Source organism: Amblyomma mixtum, chromosome 8, assembly GCF_055824585.1.
Source record: "Amblyomma mixtum isolate Tamu chromosome 8, ASM5582458v1, whole genome shotgun sequence".
In the NCBI taxonomy this organism is placed as follows: domain Eukaryota; kingdom Metazoa; phylum Arthropoda; class Arachnida; order Ixodida; family Ixodidae; genus Amblyomma; species Amblyomma mixtum.
The window spans coordinates 60,703,639-60,725,928 of NC_143019.1; the positions used below are offsets into that span (position 1 = coordinate 60,703,639).

General features: G+C 48.0%; 1 protein-coding gene across 1 annotated transcript; it reads left to right on the forward strand.

Annotated features, from left to right (window-relative positions):
- The first annotated feature begins 927 nt into the window (after window positions 1–927).
- On the forward strand, window positions 928–20,649 carry LOC149332704 (arginase-1-like). Its single transcript, XM_089558289.1, has 10 exons — window positions 928–2,137; window positions 6,042–6,114; window positions 7,800–7,903; window positions 8,661–8,838; window positions 9,901–9,991; window positions 15,346–15,402; window positions 17,063–17,167; window positions 17,949–18,025; window positions 18,668–18,727; window positions 20,168–20,649. The coding sequence occupies exons 1-10, from the start codon at window positions 1,982–1,984 to the stop codon at window positions 20,374–20,376; spliced, it is 1,110 nt and encodes a 369-aa protein (XP_089414415.1). The 5' UTR covers window positions 928–1,981; the 3' UTR covers window positions 20,377–20,649.
- Window positions 20,650–22,290: the final 1,641 nt, after the last annotated feature.

The window sequence follows — 22,290 nt, forward strand, 5'->3', positions numbered from 1 at the left end:
ACAGCTTTCATCTGAATGTCAGCTTGAGCCCGTTTGTAGAGGCTGTTGAATTCCGAAGGATGGCTTTGTGAGCGAAGCAATTCATAGGTCTCGTGCGGTGGCAACTGATTTGTGGGCTGCGTTCATGTGTGGTTGGAAAGGGGGTATGGAGCACCTGCTGGGAAAACTTGTATTGATTGGCAGTCTGATTGTTTTCAGCTGTGCACAGCTGTGGGCAGATGGAAAATGCCTACAAAAAAATGAAAGCAAGTATCCGATGGTATCATTTTTTTCATGAACAGGCTTTGATAATTGTGGTAGGCTGTGGCGTAATCTGTCATATGGAGGCAGCTTGACTTAGCTTTTGAAAGAATGAATGCATGCTCCACATAGCCATTTCTGACTGCCTGGTTAGAGAGGTATGTAGCACATAAGCCGCACACTATAGAATTCTGTTTTCAGGTAAAATAGGAAGTTACGACGTCCTCTATAGCTGAGGAAAATCAGTCTAGTTGTATTGATGTCTAAAACCTACCTAGGTGAGCTGCTGTGTAATCAGGGACAACCTTTTGGTTGTCTCATTTGTTAAGCCTGTAGCAGTATGAACAGTCTGAGCTCTCCGGTACATTGCTCTTTACTTGCATGCGACTTGAAACCCTCTGAGGGACCTCAATATTGTGCCTTGTGTCACATTTGCATGTTGCCTGGTAGACCTTTATTCAAACTTCGCCCGTGTGTACTTAGTCTAGTCCCCCGGAGATAGCCAGGGATCATGATTTGCAGCGATCTTGTGCCAGTATGAGGACTCGCATGTGATACCCAACTGCTTGAGCCATTGAAAAGATATAGGCAATCCGCGAAAGTTTGAAAGCCTGCCTGCCTCCCGATAGCATCGTGTCTCCGCTGACGCGGCATGGACGCAAATTGAAAAGAAGGCTTGCCATCGAGCTTTTCGCATCTGCTCGCGATAAGGTGATAACGACGTGGAACGTAATCTGCTTTTGTCTTTTCGTATCTCCTGGCTCTCCCTTTCTTCTCGTCGGGCATTGCTGCTATCGACTCCATCTTACCTCACCCCCTCCGCTAGCCTAGATAGAGCTTAAGTAGAAGCCGCGGTTCTTTCTGCAAACGGGAGAGAGGGGGGTCTTTATGGAGGAGACCGCCGACGGAATCTCGACTTTTTATGGCGCCCCGCGACCACTGCTCGCAGTAAAACGGACGCGTTGAGAACGTTGTGCGGACGGTGGAGAAAGACAGGCGGTTGTTACCTTACGCATAAATAACAGAGCGCCAGCATCCGGGCACAACAGGATTGGGGAGAAGACCCGCAGAAGAACCAGCGAATCTTGCTCAAGAGGGACATCCGAGCGTTGGACCGTCAGATCGACGAGTCAGTATCGTCGAGATTCTTCCATTGGATGAAGAGCCGAAAGCCCCCCACATTCACTCCAGCGGACTTACTGATTGCCGCGAGTGGTCGACTGTGGTTCCAAAGAAAAGGGAGGACTCGTTTTGTTCAAACTGTTATCGCAAAGTCGTCAGATTGCAGTGGTACGGCGTCGAGCGTGAGTTGGCAACGGACCGGTACAGTTGGTCGTCGAGCTTCTTGACGTCAGCAGCTGTAGGGAGGGCGCATGTAATCGGGACCTGTGCCCCTAATTTCCGCAGGAAACAAGGCGCTGCACATGTTCTACTGGTAGCCGACCTTCAAGCATACCCTACCACAGTGGATGGATAGTGACGTCAATGGATTGTGTTGAAAGGTAGTCAGGCGTTGTTTTAGACTGTGTGTAGTGTGGTCCTTGAGCTCTTCTACTAGGAATTCATCCTCGATCGGACTTGTGAAGAGGACGTTTACGAGCAGTGTGGTGTTTGCGTTTCCAGAGACAGGCGCCGCATCGTGCCTTATCAGAATCGATTCGCTAAGCTGGAGGCAGGTGGTGCTTGGGTATCACGGATTAATTAGATTTGGAGGTAGCAGGCGATAACGGGAATTGTGACAATGGGGCAGGCCGGCTCGCGGAGAGTAATGAAGGAGGTGGCGCGTAGCGTCCAGGCTGCCAAAATGAACCACTACCGGTCACCGTCTGCGGCAGCGTATTCCACGAGCGCACAGCAGGAGATTGGAGTCCTTGGAGTTCCTCTTCACCATGGCCAGGTAAGACGGAAGAGTACGGTTCTCAGCTAGAGGCGACGTTACGTTAATTCGGCACGGTGGTTCGGTCGACGAGTGTCGTCGTCTGCCAGCAGACCGATCACAGGAACAAAAGGTTTGGTAAAAAATGAGTAATGGCCGCTAAACAGGAGGCAAAACAGAAGAAGACAACACAGATGCTGATCTTCTGTTATGTCTTCTTCCTAACGGTAACGCTACACCAAATGGCCGAAACTAATACGCTTGTGCAGTTTAGAATAGCTGCTCGATTCAAATGTGATGGCATTAATTGCCTTTGCAAACATTTTAGAAATCTTTTCGTACTTTTATTGCAATTGGCTTCCTTTATTGCGGTTATTTTTCTTGATGCAAACTAGCTTATAGTAAGTAGAACGTGTTGTCGGGCTAGTTGGTTCAATACTTCAGAAGTGGCAGTTGCGCGAAACACACACACAAAAGGCGGTACGGGACGAGCGCAACTGATTTTATTCAAAGTACACAGCACGTATTTAAAGGAAAAAAGAATGCACTTTGAGCATGCGCAGCGCAAGGATACATCATGTGGAATCAGTAACACACCAAGGCCTGAACTTGCATCGTCTTATCGTGAGGTAGCCTTTCTCGATAAGACGATGTAAGTTCAGGCCTTGATGGTTGACTGATTGCCACATGGTGCATCCTTGCGCTGCGCATGCTCAAAGTGCATTCTTTTTTCCTTTAAGTACGTCCCGTACCCTGTCTTGGAGGCAGGAGGCAATGAGCCCTGGCCGTTCGAAGCGCCCTGTACACCAGCATGAGATGGATCTCGGGGGCTCGACTGGTTAGCCGGGCCTCCCACTGCCATGTGGTAGCTTCTTTATGGAATGGAGAAGGCGTAGCCATTCCCAAGCGGCTTTGCGCCGTTGTTTTTCTCGCTAAAAATACTCATATGTTGGCTTGAAACTGGCAATAAAAGAAAAGGTTTGGTTTATTGAGGTTTAACGTCCCAAAGCGACTAAGGCTATGAGAGACGCCGTAGTGGAGGGCTCCGGAAATTTCGACCACCTGGGGTTCTTTAACGTGCACTGACATCGCACAGCATACGGGCCTCTAGAATTTCTCCTCCAAAGAAATTCAACCGCCGCGGCTGGGATTGAACGCGCGTCTTTCGGGTCAGCAGCCGAGCACCATAACCACTGAGCCACCGCGGCGGCAATAATAAAGGAAAAGATTAAAAAAAAAAATGAAGTCGCTGCTACGAGAAGACGAGCCCCTCACATTAGATTGATTTAAACGATTCTTCCGAGACTAGAGTTTCACGTGAACAAAGCCGTTCAAAGGAACTTACGCTGTTTTGGTGTTGCAGGCACGCTCTAAAACGAACATCAAAAATAATAAAAATCAGGCTCTTGTTAGAACAGTTTCACTAACGTTTTCTTCTTCCGGCACAGGTGTTTAGAAAGCAACGTTTCTTGAAACTAAAAGACCCGGATGAAGGCTGCCTCGTTCAGTTTAACATTTTCACTTGTCCCTGGGGTATGTACAGCCGGCCAAATCTTTAGCTGGCGTGCGCGACGGCCGCGTTTTCCGTGCTCCTTCAGCTTATGACGGAGGAAACTTGCGAAAATATCAAATCTAAGCACAGGCTCACTTAGCCCGTGGTTAATATTGAGCCTTCCGCAAGTTTACTTCATCGTAAAGCACAGGAGCGCGGAAAAAGCGGCCGTAGCGCACGCCAGCTAAAGATTTGGCCGGCTGTACTCATAGTATCAAAGTGGCTGTAGGAAGCGAGCGTACTTTTAACGCTGCAAGCATAAAGTGGCAGGAAACTCTCTACAGGGTGTTTCACTTTAAGACTGAGCAATTTTTTAAAATAGGATTTTAAAGCCAGAATGAGCTTTTTCGGCGTAGCTTTGCCAATGGTGTAGTAGATTAGAATACAGCTAAAAATGTGCTAATAGCAGGCTGTTTAACTAATTTTGAAGTCAATTTTTTAACTAATACCGTTAGACTCGTTATTTATTGAGAGGCTTGCAGCTCGCCATCAGTAATATCCATATCAGTTTTCAGAATTTCATCAATGCGATTCTCGTCGTCGCTGCACCGCAAGCAATTCTGGGGCTGCGCACCGCCTAAACTGAAACTATGTGACCAGAGAGAGAGCTCTAGCCACACCCTACGAGCGCGCCTCACAATTCGGCGCGCCTGCCACGTGTTCTCTGCCTGCTCGCCGCCCCCTGTCGGGTTCTGCGAATGGAGCACGTGAGCTCACTGCGCTTCGAAATTGACCTCATGCCTTGTTTGATAGTCTTCAGTCCCTTATTGACGTAATTAGTTTTTGGCAGGCGGAATAAGAAGTCAAATCGACGAGGTAGTGACTGCGTAGTTATTTATATACCTTAAACACCCACGGGATTACCCACGGATGCCTGACGCCCCCTTTTGGAGCAGACGACAACTAATAAAAAATAGTTGTCGTCCGCTCCGACAGGGGGCGTAAGGCGTCCGTGGGTGCATACCTTATTACTGCGATCAGAGCAATGGATACAACCGAACTCATCGAAGCAGAGAGAGAGTCGTGCTAAAGAAGCAGTCAAAGTCGGCAGTCAACGTGTTTAGTTGTAATGTGTAGTCAAAGTGCGTAGTCAAATAAAGCGCTAGTACAGCACAGTCTCGCAGTCAATGCCAAACAGTCCGCCAGGAAAGGCTTTCGCCTTGCAGCACTTTAGAGAGCCAAAGTGCCCCCTGAATTTTTTATTCCTTTCTATTTAGAGTGTACGCCAAAGAAGTTACCTCGAAAAAGTGTATATTGAGAGGAAAATAATTCCTTTGTGATTGTATTCAAACTCCAGAGAACAAAAAGGAGTAAAAGATTACCTTCCAGCGTGGTCCTGATACACCGCTCTGCGTACTCCCCCTGAAGAGAATACTATAGGCTGCTGTGTAGGGTCATTGCTCTTTTTTAACCTTTAAAGAGCACTCCAAGGAATTTCAGTTAACCTAGCGTTTCTTTTATAGCCCACGACAACTTTTCTTGGCAATGCAGCCAAGCCTGAACCAATCGAAAGGCCCTTTCTTCTACTCATTGGAATATCCTCGGTTGCAGTTAATATTTTCCACTTAAAATACAATATCAACGTTACAGAGTCGCGGCAAAAAAAAAAAAGTTTCTTTGATTACAGAGATTTTTTTTAGGCACGTAGGGTTACAAGACGCGTCTGAATGAATGGCGCCAGCGACCGAGCGAAGCAAGTCGGTCGTCCTACGGCCGAACTATTCGCGAAGTGACAGCGTTCTCTTCATTGCCAAAAAATGTTGTCTCCTAGTATAGTGCTGTAGTCGCTGGTGAACCTTTTTCAGCGGTACATCGCTTATAACTTGCATTCGTTTCAGTAATAGCGTGTGCTGCAGCGCTGCGGAAAGAAAATAAACGTGTGCACACGGTTATCGGAAGGAAGCTCAAAATAAATAATAGCATGAATTATGTGACAAGACGGCATTTATTTTTCGTGTGACATTCCTCAAATGTTAGAAAAATGCGCACTTGGAATAAAGCAATGTCTAGCGCCGCGCTATATTGCAGTTCAGAATACGAACGCATAAGCAGTTTATGGCCTTCGTTTAGTGCCTGCTAGTGCTTGTCACCTTAGTGACCAGAGGACAAACATGGAAGTTAAAGTTTAGGTTAGTGTTTCTTTAGAGACGTCTAAGTGCCGCGCCCTCTATAGCTTGAAACCTGCAACATCACGTAGCAAATGAATCTCTACGCCGCAATTATTCGACGTCAAAATTAAACGTCAGCTTTTGTTCTATTATCCGCTGTCAGCGTCGTAATTGAAGATGGTCGCTTGCACATAATTGCATGTCAGAACCATCTTCGTTGAAAATATTTTGTTTTCTCTCTTTCCATACGTGATGTCGTCGACAGCGAAAGCTGGGTGTTGAGGATGCGCCAAAGCTCCTGCGCGAGGCAAAACTGCTGGACCAAATCAGAGGCCTCGGTAAGTAGTGCGACGCGAATGACGAACACACCCACCCACGCGCGCGCGCACGCACACACACACGCACACACACACACACACACACACACACACACACACACACACACACACACACACACACACACACACACACACACACACACACACACACACACACACACACACACACACACACACACACACACACACACGCGCGCGCGCGGAAATTTCACTTGCATGACGCAGAATGGTACACTCTACTGTATACGCCTAAATGGGATTAAAAAGGGAGTAACCTGTCCTCTAGCGCACTCTTCTTTAGGGACAGGGTCTGCTGCCCCAGCTCCGGAGTAGATTTGGATCACTAAATATACAGAATGCTTACTCTTAGCAACGAGGATATGTTTCCAGTGCAAAGCATAGTAACCTGATGCAGTCAGGTCGACATCGGAGGTCTTGAGGTTAGCGAATAAAGGGGGTTGAAACATCGGTTAAAATCTTCGTAACTGCTACACAGAACTTCGAATGATTTGAAGAGGGAATTTGTTTCCGTTGCTAACCTTGACTATTCCGTATTTTTAGTGATGTAAATCTCGCCCAGGGCTTGGGCAGCATACCGTTCCCCTAAAAGAGAGTGCGCTAGAAGGCAGGTTACTCCCTTTTTAATCCTTGCTGTTTAGAGTGTAGGCACTAGCGCAGAACACGCACGGTGTGTTTTGACGCCTAAACATTGCGAAAGCAGCGCAGATAAGGACAACATCCGATAGTCAGCTGCCCTAAAAGGTTGAAAAATAATTAAGCACCGTCTACAGTGGTCGAATGAAATTGAAAACGTCAAGGGAGGAGAGTTGTAGTTTTGTACACCCGTAGGTTATGATAGAAATGTGAAGGGGAGAGATGCTACGCGAGCAGCCAAACCACACAGCTGGGAAGTGAGTCCGGGCAGGCTCCCTGAATCTGCCCTGCGAATCGATGGGTCGGGTCGGATGCGGGAACGAGCATTTAGTTATCAGGAGCGGGTTATGGGCATTTGGATGAGAGTGGGGACAGCGTAGGATTTTACAATTGGTCGTGATAGAATCGAGCTCCTTTTTCAGGCCTTCGCAGAAGGCGAACACCCGCTGGTTTTCCAAATATGCATGTTCTTATACTACAGCCTTTACCCGCCACGGTGACTCAGTATAGTTATAAGGCGCTCGGCTAGTGAGTCGGTAACTCTTCCTCTTGCAACCTCTTCCTCTGCTTGCGGTTGCCGTTGTATCTGTGGTGATGCATGTTTGCCTTCATTTGCATAATTCAGGCCAAGAAATAAGGTAGAAAGGAGCACAGATTTCGTCACTCGCTAACATGTTTGTATGCTGGCCAGCAGGACACGTCGTGCTCTCTGCCTCTGCTACTTTCCCTTCCGATATGAGCCTTCGCTCAAAAATCCTCCTCCTCTGCTGCCAGCTGTTGGCAGTGAATCCTGTTGCTGTCTTTCAGAGGGTAAGCGAGTCATCGTGTGTGGCGGCAGCTGAAATAGAAATCAAAACTGGATACACGGGATTCACCTTCACAACGTATGGCGAAAGTGGCGTGGCAGCAGTAATGGCGCGGTACGATAGCTGTTTTCGGCTGAGTCCGCGCTCGTGTCCGATGTACACCATTGTTCAGACCTCACAATAGTTCCACAAAATGAGCTTGTAATACGTTATCATCCTTTTTAGGCTACACGGTGAAGGACTTCGGCGACGTGCGCGTCGAAGGCGAAAAGGATGTCAACGAAAACAACATGCTCGAATCGGACATTGTGGGAAAGACCAACAAGAACGTGAGTGCGAAATCCCCCGTCTAAGCTTTGTCGTTAACCGGGCGGTATGATAATTGTTACCCCACCACCCACCTCGATGACTACAACCAATCCCAAACAAGCTTGACTCATGTGACCACGGAGATGGTGCATTATTAGAGAGTGTTAGCATAACGGAGGCGTACTATTGTAGACGTGTACCGGATTACCGGACGCCTCCTGCGCACGCTCAGTGCTAAAGACTAAGCCAGACGGAACAACTGCGCGTGTGTAATCGGCGTCCGGTAATCCGGTATACATCTACTCTAGTACGCCTCCGCTGTGCTATATAAAACTCTGTTATCGAGAACGCCCACTCCTTAATTGGGAATGAGGGAGGAGTTACGACATATATTACGATGATGTTTTCCCGTTTATTTTTAAGGAAGTACTGTAGGCGGCTACTGCTGTGGAGAGTGCGTCGGTACAAAGACACGTCTGCCTTTTGTCTATACGCATAGGCTTTAGTAAATTTTAAGCGTGCGTTGTAGGAAAGGTTGAGCTCAAATGTTATGAAAGCAAGCTCCACATATAGCACTTAATGGCATGATATTTCGTTTTGAACTGCCGAGAAGCTCATTTCTAAATTTTGTTGATTACGAATATGGATACACGTGCCATATACCTATTTTGTCCCCAATGAATGTTGTCAATACGACGTTCAGCAGTGTTCAGAATGGCGACTCCCACGGAGCTTCTTACTTAGGTGCCCTTATACCTTTTTTGTGTGCCTGCCCAGATCCGCGACGCCGTAGCCGGAGTGCTGCGGTCGGGCCGCGTGTCACTGAACCTGGGCGGCGACCACAGCTTCTCCATCGGCACGGTGACCGGCCATGCCCTGGCCACGCACTCCGACGTGGCCGTCATCTGGGTGGACGCACACGCCGACATCAACACGCCCAGCTCCTCCGCATCAGGTGCGGGCACACGAAAAATTCTTCAAATACGCAAGTGAAGAAACCGGGCATGTGCCGCGGCCTTTTTCTGGAGGTTACGCGACGATGGCGCCATCAATCAACAGTGCACTTAACTTTATCTGTACGTCCGACAATGTCTTGCTCCCGGACCATGAGCATCCTCGGCAGTTCGACTACTGCAAGTAGCTGGTGGCACGCGCAGAGGCAATGTATTTTTGTTTCTTTGTATGGCCTCGGCATAGCACCGTACCTTAGTGTCACGGCAGCCAGCGTTTTGTACCAGATAGAGTAGGTGATTTTGATGCAGGAGCCCTACTGGGTGTTTCTCAACTGGTAGTCAAAGAGCTTTGTTCCTGGAACACGTCTGGTCATGTGACAGTGGCCCCATCAAGCAGCCGCAGCTCTTTCTGGGCAGACCATATGTCTGGGCCAGTTGGTACAGCCCTGAGCTGAAGTAACGAACGGCTTTCGGCCCCATGTTCCCGTTCCCATTGTCTTATCTTACAGTGAGATATCCCATGCAACACCGTTAGTCTCCATGGAAGGGACGGAAGTTTCTCTCATTACTGTCATATGTATTGCCAAGAAAGACTAGAAATGTTAGTGGGCGAGGTTTTTTCGGCATAATAAACCCCGAGCTTCGGACGTGAGGAAGGCTTGGACACTGGGTTCATAATCGTTAAAATGTGGTCGTAGTAGACTGGCAGCACTTATTTTTCATTTGCACGCCGCCAGAATGCGGGCCGAAAAATGAAAAGTGAGCTGATAGTGTATGAGAATTCTGTGATTGAACTACATAGGATTAGCCAAGGAGGCAAAACAGGCATTTTCTTTTGTTTTCTAAGTTTACAGCACGAAGACATTAGGTATCGGAATGGATGCAGTGCCAGTGTGATTGTTCTCTGGACCTTTCGTCGAATAGTTAACGGCAGAGACTCCGTACATGCTATGTAAAGAGTTTAAAGGGGACTGTTTGCCGCCGTACCAGGCGGAAGCGGTTGCGTTAAGCCCACGGTTTACACCATGGTTAGGCCTCGCCACTTTTCTTTTCTGTCGTGACAGGCAACATCCACGGCATGCCCGTGTCCTTCCTCCTGTACGAAATGGCACCGTACGTGGTGAAGCCCAAGGCCTTCGAGTGGGTGCAGCCCTGGTGAGTGGAAAACAGGTCACGTACGTGACCTGTTCACGTACGTGGTACCAGGTCACGTACGTGACGTATGCGCCTATGCACGTTATACCATGCCGTGCTCATGGTTCACTTCGCCGAGGTGTAAAGGCGGATAAGCTGCTGAACGCACGGTGCGCCAGAGCGCCGCTTTATCTGGCTGATCACCGTTTTGTGATTGAGCAGAAGCGTGGTAATATAAGCAGACATACAGGGGGCTTCAGTGCGTCTTAGGTTTATTCTGATGTACTACACCACTGGCAATGCTATGCCGAAAAAAAGCGCTCTTCTGACTCAAAAAGCTTATTTTTAAAAATTTTGTAAAGTCTTCGATGAAACACTCTGTACTGTCCACTTTACATGCACGTCTTTGTGTAACAGCAGTCCTCACGGAACCCGGTGTCCGAGTTTAGTGTTGTCATATTGAAAGCTTGATCTTCAAAATATCGAGAAAGTGCTGAATTAACAAAGGTATCCGGTCGTGCGCAAGCCCAGAAGGTACGACTCAAAGTTCATGCAGACTCGAACTTTGTAAGGTGTTGTCCAAGTTTGAATGCGTGGTATCTATCTATAATCGTTCTGCACTTAGTAAAATTGCGCCTTGAAATGTAATGTTTGTTTCCTTTCCTTGTATGCTCGAATATTCAAATGAGTGTTATTTTTGTATGCATATATTTTTTGTTTATATATCAGCAACGCGATGTTGCCAGTAGGGAGCCCGCGGCTTTGTCGAGCTGTCTATGTGACAGTTTTTCCTGCAGGCCTCCAGCATAAGCGACGCGAATAAAGTTGTCATTGTTATTATTAATGTTATTATTAGCCGCGCGCGGTGGCTCAGTGGTTACGTCGCTCGGCTGCTGACCCGAAAGACGCGGGTTCGATCCCGGCCGCAGTGGCTGAATTTCGGTGAATGCGAAATTCTAGAGGCCCACATATACAGGGTCTGTTCTAAAAGTAGTAGGACTGGTTTTTTCCTGGGTGAACGGGCGGACGAGAGGCGGTCTGCGCGTGCAGGATCGTTGAAGGGGGATATTGGGAATGCTGGGGAAAATCGGCAGTCGGCTCTCGGCCGTTGAAGAGAGGAGGTCTCTTGTACTGTGAACCCCTGTCGAAACGTCTCGTCACGCAGAATCATAGAGCGTTTATACTGGAGCAGCGATACGCGATCAAATTTTGTGTAAATCTTAGTAAAACGGGCAAAGAGACTCACGACATGATTAAGGAGGCCTACGGTGAAACTGGCATGGGTAGATCAGATGCTTTTTAAGTGGCACAAGCTGTTCCGAGAAGGTAAGAAAAGAGTGGAAGACGACGACCGCTCCGGACGCCCTTCGAACAGCAAGACCAACGAAAATGTGTAGCCAGGGAAACATTTACTTAACAGTGATTGTAGAATGAGTATCAGAATGATTGCTGATGACTTGAGCATTCCTCAAACCCAAGTTTTTGAGATCGTGACAGAAAACTTATCCATGAGGAAAGCGTGCGCGAAGTTGGTGCCGGGAGTGTTGTCAGAGGAGGAAAAGGCCAATCGGTAGGATTTTCTTCATCATCTGAATGAGGACCCCGATTTTTTGCCCAGCACAAGGCGGCAACGCTGCCTCAGCTCCCCTACAGCCTCGATTTGGCCCCGCCAGACTTTTTTCTATTGCCGAGAATAAAATCGACGCTCGAGGGGAAACATCACGGATCGGTAGAGGTGGTTCAACAGGCCGTGACGAGGGAGCTAAACAGCATTCCGGTCCAGGCGTTCCTGGAGGCGTACGAAAACTGTAAAACTCATTGGCAGCAGCGTGTAGGTGCGGAAGGGTGCTACCTTGAAAAATTGTAATCGTTTGTAGTATTCTCTTGAATAAATTTTGTTTTAAAAAATGAGTCCTACTACTTTCAGAACAGACCATGTATTGTGCGATGTCAGCCCACGTTAAAGAACCCCAGGGGGTCGAAATTTCCGTGCCCCTTCACTACGGCGCCTCTCATAGCCTGAGTCCCTTTGGGACGTTAAACCCGCATAAACCAAACCAAACCAAACCTATTATTATTATTACGCTGAAAGGTAGTCGTCGCGGTGAGGGCATTTGTGTTTTTCGGGGAGGCCTGGAAGACTTTCTTATGGCTTTTTGTTGGCGCACACAACATCCTCAAGACTTTGAATAAACGAATTGAATTATGAGGTGAGCGGAGTATTTCCATGCAACTAATTTCTTATCGAAAAAAACTGTAGAAGAATAAACAGAAGAACGAAAAGGAAGCCTAAAGCAGTGAATAACGAAGAAGAGGGGAAAAAAAGTGACGGTAACACGAGATTCAGCGACAGCTGTTAAGGTGTTGCTGTATTTCACGATATTGTGAGGTAGAGAACTTTCTGGACAGTCCTCGTGGTATCCATCCTCCGTTTACGCTTTCTTACGCTCTCTCCATACCTTCCTTCTGCCACGCCCTTCGGGTGGTTTCGCTGGTAACCGCCCGCTGGTTAAGCATTCCTCCGCTCTCATCACACCCTCGTCCTTTTACGTCAGGTGGTTACGATGGCAAAGTACCCTCCGGTTACGCCGACTAGTACTACAACGACGTCAAACCCAACGACGGGCGCTTAATATCCGTTGCTGTAAAAGATACAATATTGATACACGTCAAAGCTTGTGGATAGATATTGGGGGAACAACAACGACTACTCGATGTGCTGAAGTACAAGCCACAAAGAACGTTATGGAGCTGCATAGTGGCGCTAATCCGCGCACTGTTTTTTTTTTCTGGCCATGCTAGATGTGTCCTTGCGTATAACATGCCGGCTACCACCGGCGACATCGTTGCAAGACTGGGCTTCTGACATACATTCACATCTTCTGACGCATATATCCTGGTTTAGCGATGCACTGCCCATAGTCGCTCAATATCGGGCCGCGGAAAGTAGCAGATAGCTGCTTTCTTTCTTCTCTTTTTAAATCCTGCAATCTGTACGCGCTACCAAAGCGAAGAAGAATTTCTGTGCGGAGGGCTTATCTTCGTTATGCGAAGGCGTTTCGAAACGCCACCCCATGGAGTCTGCAAGCCTCCGTTATCGTCTGCAGATATCAACGAGTCGGCAGACGATTGCTCAATTCTTGTGTGTCTAGCTGGTGTGGCGTGCCGATAAGGAGCTGTCTCCAATTACGATAAGCGATTGTTATAGCAAGCCGATATCGCTTTTTGTTCGAGTGCCTGCGATGATAGATGAGGATGTAAGCGCGAGGTAATGTCATGCCCACTTCAGCTAGCAAGATAATCACCATTGACTTCTAGCTTTTAGGGCTTCTTTTTTTAAAGTCATTTTTAAACGATTCACCTCTATTTCACCATTTCGTTCTTGTTTCCAAGCGTTAAATTTCTGCTCTTCTGCTTATCAATTAAGAAGCTGAACAAGATACAGTGAAGCCAAAGACGCTTTTGCCCGTTGGCAGTCATATCGCCGCGGGATCATCATCATCATATCGCCGGGGCGAGATTCCTTGCCAAAGATCCAATCCCATCCAGTTCTTCGGCCTATACCACGTCACCAGTGTCAGGGGCATTCAGTCTGCGTAAAACGAAATCCTGTACGCCTGTGTTTGAAGGCATCGCGCGATCTTCAGGAGTGGTCGTTGCCTGACAGCGCCCCAAGTGCCACGTGAGCGGTGAATTCAACATCAGCGTTAGTTTTAGGCTTACTCAGGGGCGCGGACCATGACTGAGTCCCGATGACAATCCGTGGCAAGGTCTTCGATCTACCACTTGTTCCGCTGCTTCGACAGTTATATCCAGCACTGCAGAGTCGGCCAGCTCGTGAGCCGTGACGGGATCATTGACTTGGACTCTGTGCCTTGACGTAAACCTTGTGGACTTCGATAGCCATGGCAAGCTCTAGTACTACTTGCACCTTTACTTCGACAGTTACTTCTAGCGTTACGACGACGGTTACCGCATCATCAAGTGCGACTCCAAACGGGGCTTCGAACGTGAACCAGACAGCTAGTTCGAATACCACTTCAAACTTCGTTTCAAGCAGTGTTTCAACGACAAACCCGGACCAGGCTTTAGCCACGGCTTCGAATCCGACCTCTACTGCTAGTACGACCTCGCCCTGGACTGCATCTTGGAGTGCCACGTTCAGTTCACCTCGTGATGGAAATTCTGCCGCGTCCAGCTGGACAAAATCTTGGCACTCTGCTTCTGGCCCTTCGGCTTCAGCGGACGCTTCTACGGGCACAACGTTTACTGCGACCTCTAGCTTTACCGTTCACGCTGGCGCTGCTTTCGGACCAGAACAAAGCCAAGCGATCGTGTCTGGCGAAACAAAATAGCTGCGTCATAGCGACTTGTGAACTGCTATGACATGTTAAAAATTCTCGAATGTGAATGTGACTTGTAAATAACTCTTTCGTTTCTTCTGTATCTTTGTCATGGTTGTCGGGGTGCCCTGTGTGTTTTCCTTCTGCGGGTTGCAGAAGTTGCTTTATTGAAAGCTGCTGTACCTCTGCGCTTTCCTCTTTCCTCGTTATCGCGATGCAATTAATCTTGTGCTATATCAACTTTTTTTTTATCTCCGAAACACTTGCATGCTTTCATGAGGCACTAGTGGAAGTGGTGCGAATGGCTAGTTGACAGAGCCTAGTTCTTACCGAAGCCACATCGGACATGGTCGACAGAGCGGAGACGACACTTTGCTGTAAAAATGTAAATAGTACAAAAATAAAATTGATAAGCGGGATTAACCTTACGCAGGTGCACAAAACACAAATTCAGATACAAACCACTTCAACTTGGCTTATTATTCGAATTTCAAAGCCATTTCATTTCGTGAGATTGTTACTGTGGGATCTGAAGTACTTTCCTTAAATTGAGCTTTTACCCACTCCGTCCTTGGTCCACGCCGCAGCCTTAGGTGTCTCCTAAATAAAAAAAAAAGATAGAATTCACCGGACATTTACCCTTGTAGTAATACAAATTTCATTGACGTCTGGAGAGCTGTGACGTCACCGACGACGGTGAAGAAGCGAAAAAAATCGTGGTGTCACCGACTACTTCTTCAAACATCGCCCGTACAGCCGTCGCTGTAAAAATAGAAATTCGCAAAAATGACGTCATTTCTGAGCGCACACGTACTGCTCGTATTTGCTGGCCGAAGTCCAGTTGGCCATTTTTTTTATTTTCTTTTTTGAGGCTATCGGAGCGCTGCGAACACCCAAAGCAACTAGATGAGATGGGAAGACGTGGATTTCTAGAATTTTGTTGCCAGCACTGAAACAGAAGCGTTTTGTTTTGGATGTAGAGCGCAATTGTGATGTCGTTGAGTACACATAACGCGCCCTTGCTGTTTGCAGTGTCCACAAGGAGAACTTCGCCTACATTGCCCTAAGGGACGTCGACAGCTACGAACGGTGAGTGTGGCGCGAATTCACCTGTGTGCTGCGTGTGTTCGCAACTTCATGGCTCATAGGCCTACCCTGGAGCTATTGAACATGTAGATGGTATTCAAGGACGTATTAGCGGCAAAGCTGTTTATGTTGTCAAGTCTGGCGCACTGACTGGTCCACATTTCGAAAATGTGCAGCTCGTCGATCGTGTAACCTGGGGTAGTGAAACGGCCGACTGCGCGAAAGTGAGCCAACCCACTTCCGCGCCCACTGAGCCGTCCGGCATCCGACACCAGATGTCAGTGATATCGCTTCCTTTTGTTATATCTTTTCGAAAATGGCCTCCGCGGGAGGGGCTTGGATACGGTAACGGCGTAAATTCCGGCACTAACTGACTGTGTTCTGCACAAATACCCTTTCGAGGCTCATCTTCTCTTCGACTGCCTCAGCTCTGAAAAGGTCGGAATGTTGATCACTTTTTCTACTTCAGACTGTGCAAGCTATAGGTAGTCAATGTTGAGACGCTGGGCCAATACTGAATCTCAATAACTCGAACGAAACGGGGAATTTATTCGAATTAGCGAAGCATGACAGATAGACGTGACGCTGCCCGGATTAAAGCATCAGTTCGTATAAACATGAACTTCGGATTAAGCGAGATTGCATTGAATTCTTGACATGTGTGGTAGCTTTGTGTTTCTAGCAATGTCACTTCACGTAAGCGTGCATATGCTGCTGTGCTTGTATGAAGTCGTAAATTCATTCGGTGGAAGTAGTACTGTGTTCGCTTATTCTTTCGGTTCAGCTAAGCTGTAGTGACACTCGACTCATTCTCATGTATCATCCTAGCTAAATAGTGCGTCGGCTGGTTTTATACGCCCAGATTCACACAGCTATTCATAGCTAAGGTTCGTGATGGCCACCTCCTGTGCGTTAGCCAACTGCAAAAGCCAACGATGAGATAGCAGTATACGTAACTGGTCTCCGCCCTGGATAGCATCGTTGAGTACATCGCGCTTGCACTGGCCAGTCACAACTTCTTTCGCGCGAGCACTGTCGGGAATTCTTCTTTTTCCCAAGATGTGGCGCCTTCTGGGGAGTAGGCGAAAAGTGGCTGAAAAAAGATGCACGTGGAAGAGAGAAGCGCGATCCGGTTCCTCGAGGCACGTATGTGCCTGTGAAGTGGTGTGTGCTTGACAGCCGCCGCCATCTACCGTTCGCGTCCGTCGCTAATACCAACAACTCATGCGCATAGGAGCTGGCGGTGTTTTCATCGAGCTGGAGGAGGAGAGGCGCGCATGCGCACTGTGGCTGAGTGTAACAGACAGATTTGTCCGCACCCTTAAAGAATTTCTTAGCGCAATCCATATGATGTTTATGAACTTCTGTTCACTAAGTGTAAAAACTGCCTGTTGACAGTTACGTATACGGCCTTACACTAGATAACGTTTGTATATAGGTAATCTCCCAACTGTTCTTATGGACTCGCTGCGTACAGTCTGTAGAATTGCAGTCTTCAGTACAGTCTTGATGCCGCCTATAGACAGACTGTTGATTTATGGCCTAGGCTGACTGCGGCTCTGGTTCCTATGCAACGCCGCACGGTTTGTTGACACGTAATAGCAGGTGTTGTCGCCGCGTGACGTGCCTGTGAGTTTATACATTGATGTCCTACATGGCGCAGGTACTTCATCGATCAGCTGGGCATAACGGTCTACGACATGGCCGAGATTGACCGCCTCGGCATACGAAATGTCGTCCAGAGGATACTCAACAAAATCAACCCGACGTGAGTGGACGCGCCTCTGCTTTTTCAAAGATTTGCGGACTGTGCAGACGAGTTCTCTTTTTAATTGAAAGGTGTCCTCTGCCCGACTTCGGCAAAAAGCAGTGCTATTCCATTCTGTAACCAAAAATTCCATTAATCAAATAATTCCTTCTTGGGGGAATTTTCCCTGAATGTGTTCGCAAAATCTCTGCATTTTGCCCGGCGTTATTTTACAGTATTTTTAAAATTGGTTTTGCTGTTATGGTCTAGAGTTTCAGTAGAAGGAGAATTCCGTTTTCTCCATTTTTCGCAGTTTAAAGTTCAGAATGCCGACGACCACGAGTGCTGAGCTCAAGCCGGAACAAAGGAACAAGTGCTTACATAAAGGGCATTTATTGCTATAGCAACGCCGGCCAGAAACAAAATACGCTACTGAGTTGAGGACATCCGACTCACCAATAGGGTTAGGAGCAGGTGTTGGCAGGAAAGTACACTCGGAGGTCGGACGAAAAGCTCGCTGGATAGATTCCCGCGAGGTTTCGTACCAGCTTGCGGGGAGCGGTGCCGTGCCAGAAGTTCCGAAATGCAGAGCAGCCCGTGTGCTGAGCGATGTCAGCGCACCTTAAAGAATCTCGAGTGGTCTAAATTAACCCGAAGCACTGCGCTACGGTGTCCCTCATAGCTGGATGTGTCGCTTTGGGACGTTAAACTCCACATACCATCGCCGCGTATCGTCTCCTTTGCCTCGTTTTTTTTTCCTTTTTCTGTTCGGTGCGTTTGTGATTTCTCGCTCTTTTTTCAGGGGCACAAAATCTCTTCACGTTAGCTTCGACATCGACTCCCTTGACAAGATGGTAGCACCGAGCACAGGAACGCCCGGTAAGTGATTTGCGCCTCCGAAAATGCGCGTTCCGAACCGTATGTATAGGTATACAAGAGCAAAAACGACAATAAAGAACACGCGAGCATGTGCCGATGTGTACTGGTCGCGCGCCTGTGACTGTTTATGGACTGGAGGCACTGGATAACTGAATTTATGAAGGAATGATTCAGGAAGTTCGGGGGGAGGGGGGGAGGGGGGGATCTGTTTGATCTTTGTAATGTGCTTTCATATCTTCACCAGAGAGAAATTGCTGTCAACTTTGAATACGCTCGTATTAATACGTGGCTTTCACCGACATCACAGTGGCCACCATTTTGCTGTACATATAGAGTTCGGTGAAAGGCCGCTGGCATGGCTATTGAACACCATAGCATTGCTAACGGGCTTATCTGGCCTGCAGCGCTGAAGCTATGCGCTGTGTAACAAAATGGCGCCCTTGACGTCACGTGATTACCTCATATACACTATTTGGCCCACAGGACATTAGGCTGTTACAGTTACAGAGTTCTTGTTCGCGTTATCAAGTACATTGCGTTGTTCTTCGCATATCGGTCTTCTTAATACGAATAACGAGCTGATTGTTTAGGTAGAGCAGTGGACATCGGACCTCACATTTTCATTTCTCCCCTCCGTTATAGTCATGGGAGGTCTTACTCTTCGAGAAGGATTGATCATCGCGGAAGAAGTCAGCAATTCAGGTGAGAATGCGTGGTTGTTGTTGCCCCTGCATGGAATTCCTTTTACAAGATTTCGCACAGGAGGCGCGAACTTTCATTCTTGGGCGGCGTGAAGTTCCTTTTGGCGAAAATCAGGACGCAGGTACAGTCTTGGTCAAAAGTGTTAAGGCTGCAGCGTTCAGCTGTAGCAGCAGCAGCGGCCTTATGCAGCAGGAGCAGCACCAGCCTCCGAAGACGATGACGCCGAAGTTCCTCCGAATGGAGCTAGACTCTCGTGCGGGCGAGATGCACCGTTCGGCTGCACGCCATCTTACATCTTAGCACTCAAGCTAGTAAATCCATCATTTCCTTCCTAGTGCCGGCCTCATACTTTTCGGGTGCAACAAACTGGTGACCCGGACGTGATGACCCGGTGATGGGGTGACCCGGGCGCAACGAAATGAATGTCCCTAGAATGTTCCGTGTAGCGGGTCATTCAGAACACAAGTCAGGCAGGAAGCTTCTGTATCGCAAGCAGAAACCTTCTGCAAGCATTTCAAGGTCATTCGGTCTTTAGTAGTGCCGTAATGGGCTCTGTTATACGGCTGAAGCGAAAAGCCTTTGGCCTTTGGACTTTTGACCCAGACTGTACCTAGAATGGAACAGTTTTTTTTTTATTGCGAAAGCAATACTGCTCGAGGTTTCCGCTCTTGGCCGTCGTCCCGGAGAATCCACCATTGACCTTTAGCGTGACCTATGTGTGACGTCATACCAGCTGTGGAAAAGCGAGGCCCCAACTCGGCTCGTCGCGATCGTCCCAGCGAATCCTCCATTCGCTCCAAGCGTTTCGTCCTGTGTGTTCGTCCCCTTTTCCGTGTTTTTATAGCGCTCATCAGTTCCTTCAAGTATGTATTTCCAACTAGCCCCAGTAGTAGCTGTTTTGAATCCTCCATGCCGCAGCTGCGCGCCGCTGCCGTGAGGGGCGCTCGCTGTACGTGACGTCATGCCAGCTGTGGAAAAGCGGCTCCCCCAACTCGGCTCGTCGCGATCGTCCCAGCGAATCCTCCACGCGCTGCTGCCGTGGGGGAGGCGCTCGTTCTACGTGACATCATGCCAGCTGTTGAAAAGCGGCCCCCAACTCGGCTCGTCGCAGTCGTCCCAGCGAATCCTTCACGATATGTCGGATGATGTGTATAAGGTTAAGCTGCAACGATGTGCTGCAGCTAAGAAGCGGCGGCGTGCGGAATAAATATTATGCAGGCAGTCGAATGCGTTCAACATCTCTTCATCTGGGTGCTTGCTTTCGCAATCCACTAGGCTTAACCAAGCTAAGCCTCTGCCAATTTTTTTTTCCCCTTCTGTGCTATGCTTTCGCATTCCATTGTATTTACTCGACAGTCATTCATTAGCAGGTTCCGCTAGCGATGTGTGACTCTGTTTCAAACAACGACTTTGCCTGAGCTGCTTGCTTTTCCGCTCCAGGTCAGCTCAAGGTGCTGGACCTCGCCGAGGTGAACCTCCGCCTGGGTTCCAAGGAGGACGCCGATCGGACTCTTGACTGCAGCCTGAAGCTGGTGGACGCGTTCTTCGGCAGCCAGCGCAAGGGAAACCTGCCCCTGCACGTGGACGAGAAGATAGTGGGAGTACAGGACGGGTTCCCAGAGGGCCCGCACAAACCGAAGGCCGTGTGAACGACGCGCGTCCTGCAGCCGTTATTCGGAGCGTACCTATATGCGGAGCTGATTTGATTGATGCACCTCTCTCCCTATACGAAAGAGGTTTGAGGTTAGCAGAAACCAACAGTTTCCGCCTTTCTTGGTTCCTCATCCCATGCGCTGGAAGATACATACCATTCCTTTGAAGAGAATGCTCTGGCTGCCCCATTAAAAGTGTACCTTCAAGAACTGTTAAGTTTTAGACACTATATATGGAACGGAAACGTGAATAAACCGTGCACAGAGTTATCTATATCGCATTGACTATCTAAACTATCGCACAAACTATTGATTAGACTGTCGTCGTTATTTCTCGAGCTCGGGGTTAGGTAGACAAAAAAAAGTTTGGCAGTATTTCCGTGCTTCAGTCGTATGGGGGCGAGCTCTCCCCCTCTTAGCAGTCAGCCCCTGTGCTAGTCCCAGCATGAAGCTTGTGTTCGTGCTCGATAACACTGTCAAATGCGCCCGACGCACATTATGGTTAAGTTGCAGCATCTTCTGTTCACGAAGAAGAGCAGTAGACTCTAATCCTGGCAGCCCTTAATTACCAGAGGTGCATACAGAGAGGTACAGTCTTTGTCAAAAGTAACCAGGCTGCACGTTTTTCTTCATAGTCGTATATTAAAGTTATTATGTCAGCCCTCAAGCTCTAAATCTCTGTATGGTAAGATGAACCCCCGTTCTCACCTTCAAAGAACTTTTTGATCTTTAGGGAAGCCTTGAGAGTTCTGTTATACGAATGAGAAGCAAACCATGGAGCCTGGTTACTTTTGACAAAGACTGTACATCGCACTGCACAGTTTATACAGGTTACCCTGTAACCTTCGTTTCACCGTCAGTTGTGAACAATTAAGTCACGCTGTAACCTTCATTTTTACCGTCCTTTGTGAGTGACTTGCTGGCTACTCTGGAACCTGCGTTTTTACCAGCAATGGTAATTTACAGGTTACGCTTCATATTTTACTGCCCGCGACGGCTCACGTAACAATCTCAGGCTCCGGGCGGGAAGCAGGCTTCGTGATGCCGCTCGATACCGCCCCCTGGGCTCGGCTGCCTGTTCACCGTGGCCCGTGTCGGCATGCCTTTGTCGCTCGCGGGGCAGATGAATCACGCTGCTATGTTGCCGCTCTCTGTGGCTTCAGGAGGCGGCCAGCTCGAGGAATTTTCATTGCTTTAAATGCGCAATAACTTCTGGCACAACTCAGTACACATACCCAACAACTCTGGACAAAAGCATTTTTGGATGGGAAAGAGTTTATGAATGCAATTTTTTTGTAGCATTTCACTGTAACAAACGATATGTCTGCTGTTCTCCTTTCGACACGCTTGCATTTTTGCGCTGTTAACGATTTTGCTATCGTCAAGACCATTCCCCATTGGTTTTTCTCTGCCAGTCTTAACTGCTTCATGCGTTCGATGGGAAAAGTTTAAAAGAAAGGCTTTGCTACACATCTACACATCAGAAGAATGGACCATTATCTTAGATAATTTTGTAATGCCTTACAATTATCCGTTATTCAATATTTTTCTCCAAGAATGTTGGACATGTTAGGGTAAGGGATAGAAAATTAGGAGGTAATGCTCATGACTTTCTCTCTGATTTACCGAAATGTGCCAGTTTTTATTGCTTGTATTGGCATTCGCGTTATTGCATTCATTACACTTTAATGATGGTAGAGGCTAATCCGCTCTACAATATCTGCCTAAGGTAGTCTATGAACAAAATTGGACTCTAACCAATGCAGCGTTCAAGACTGCGATTACCACGTAAGGACGTTAGGGTAAGTACTTATAAATTAGCACATTTTCGGCCGTAAGCAAGGGAACCATATACGCCATCTCCTTTTATCCTGTCTTCTGGGTGCGCACTGAAAGCACGTACTACGCATT

What these genes read in the sequence shown, in the direction of transcription:
- LOC149332704 (XM_089558289.1), top strand. Translation starts at nt 1,982, where the DNA reads ATGGGGCAGGCCGGCTCGCGGAGAGTAATGAAGGAGGTGGCGCGTAGC. An exon ending in TTCCTCTTCACCATGGCCAG is followed by an intron (nt 2,138 to 6,041) that starts GTAAGACGGAAG and finishes TGTCGTCGACAG; the next exon opens with CGAAAGCTGGGTGTTGAGGA. An exon ending in ACCGAGCACAGGAACGCCCG is followed by an intron (nt 18,026 to 18,667) that starts GTAAGTGATTTG and finishes CCTCCGTTATAG; the next exon opens with TCATGGGAGGTCTTACTCTT.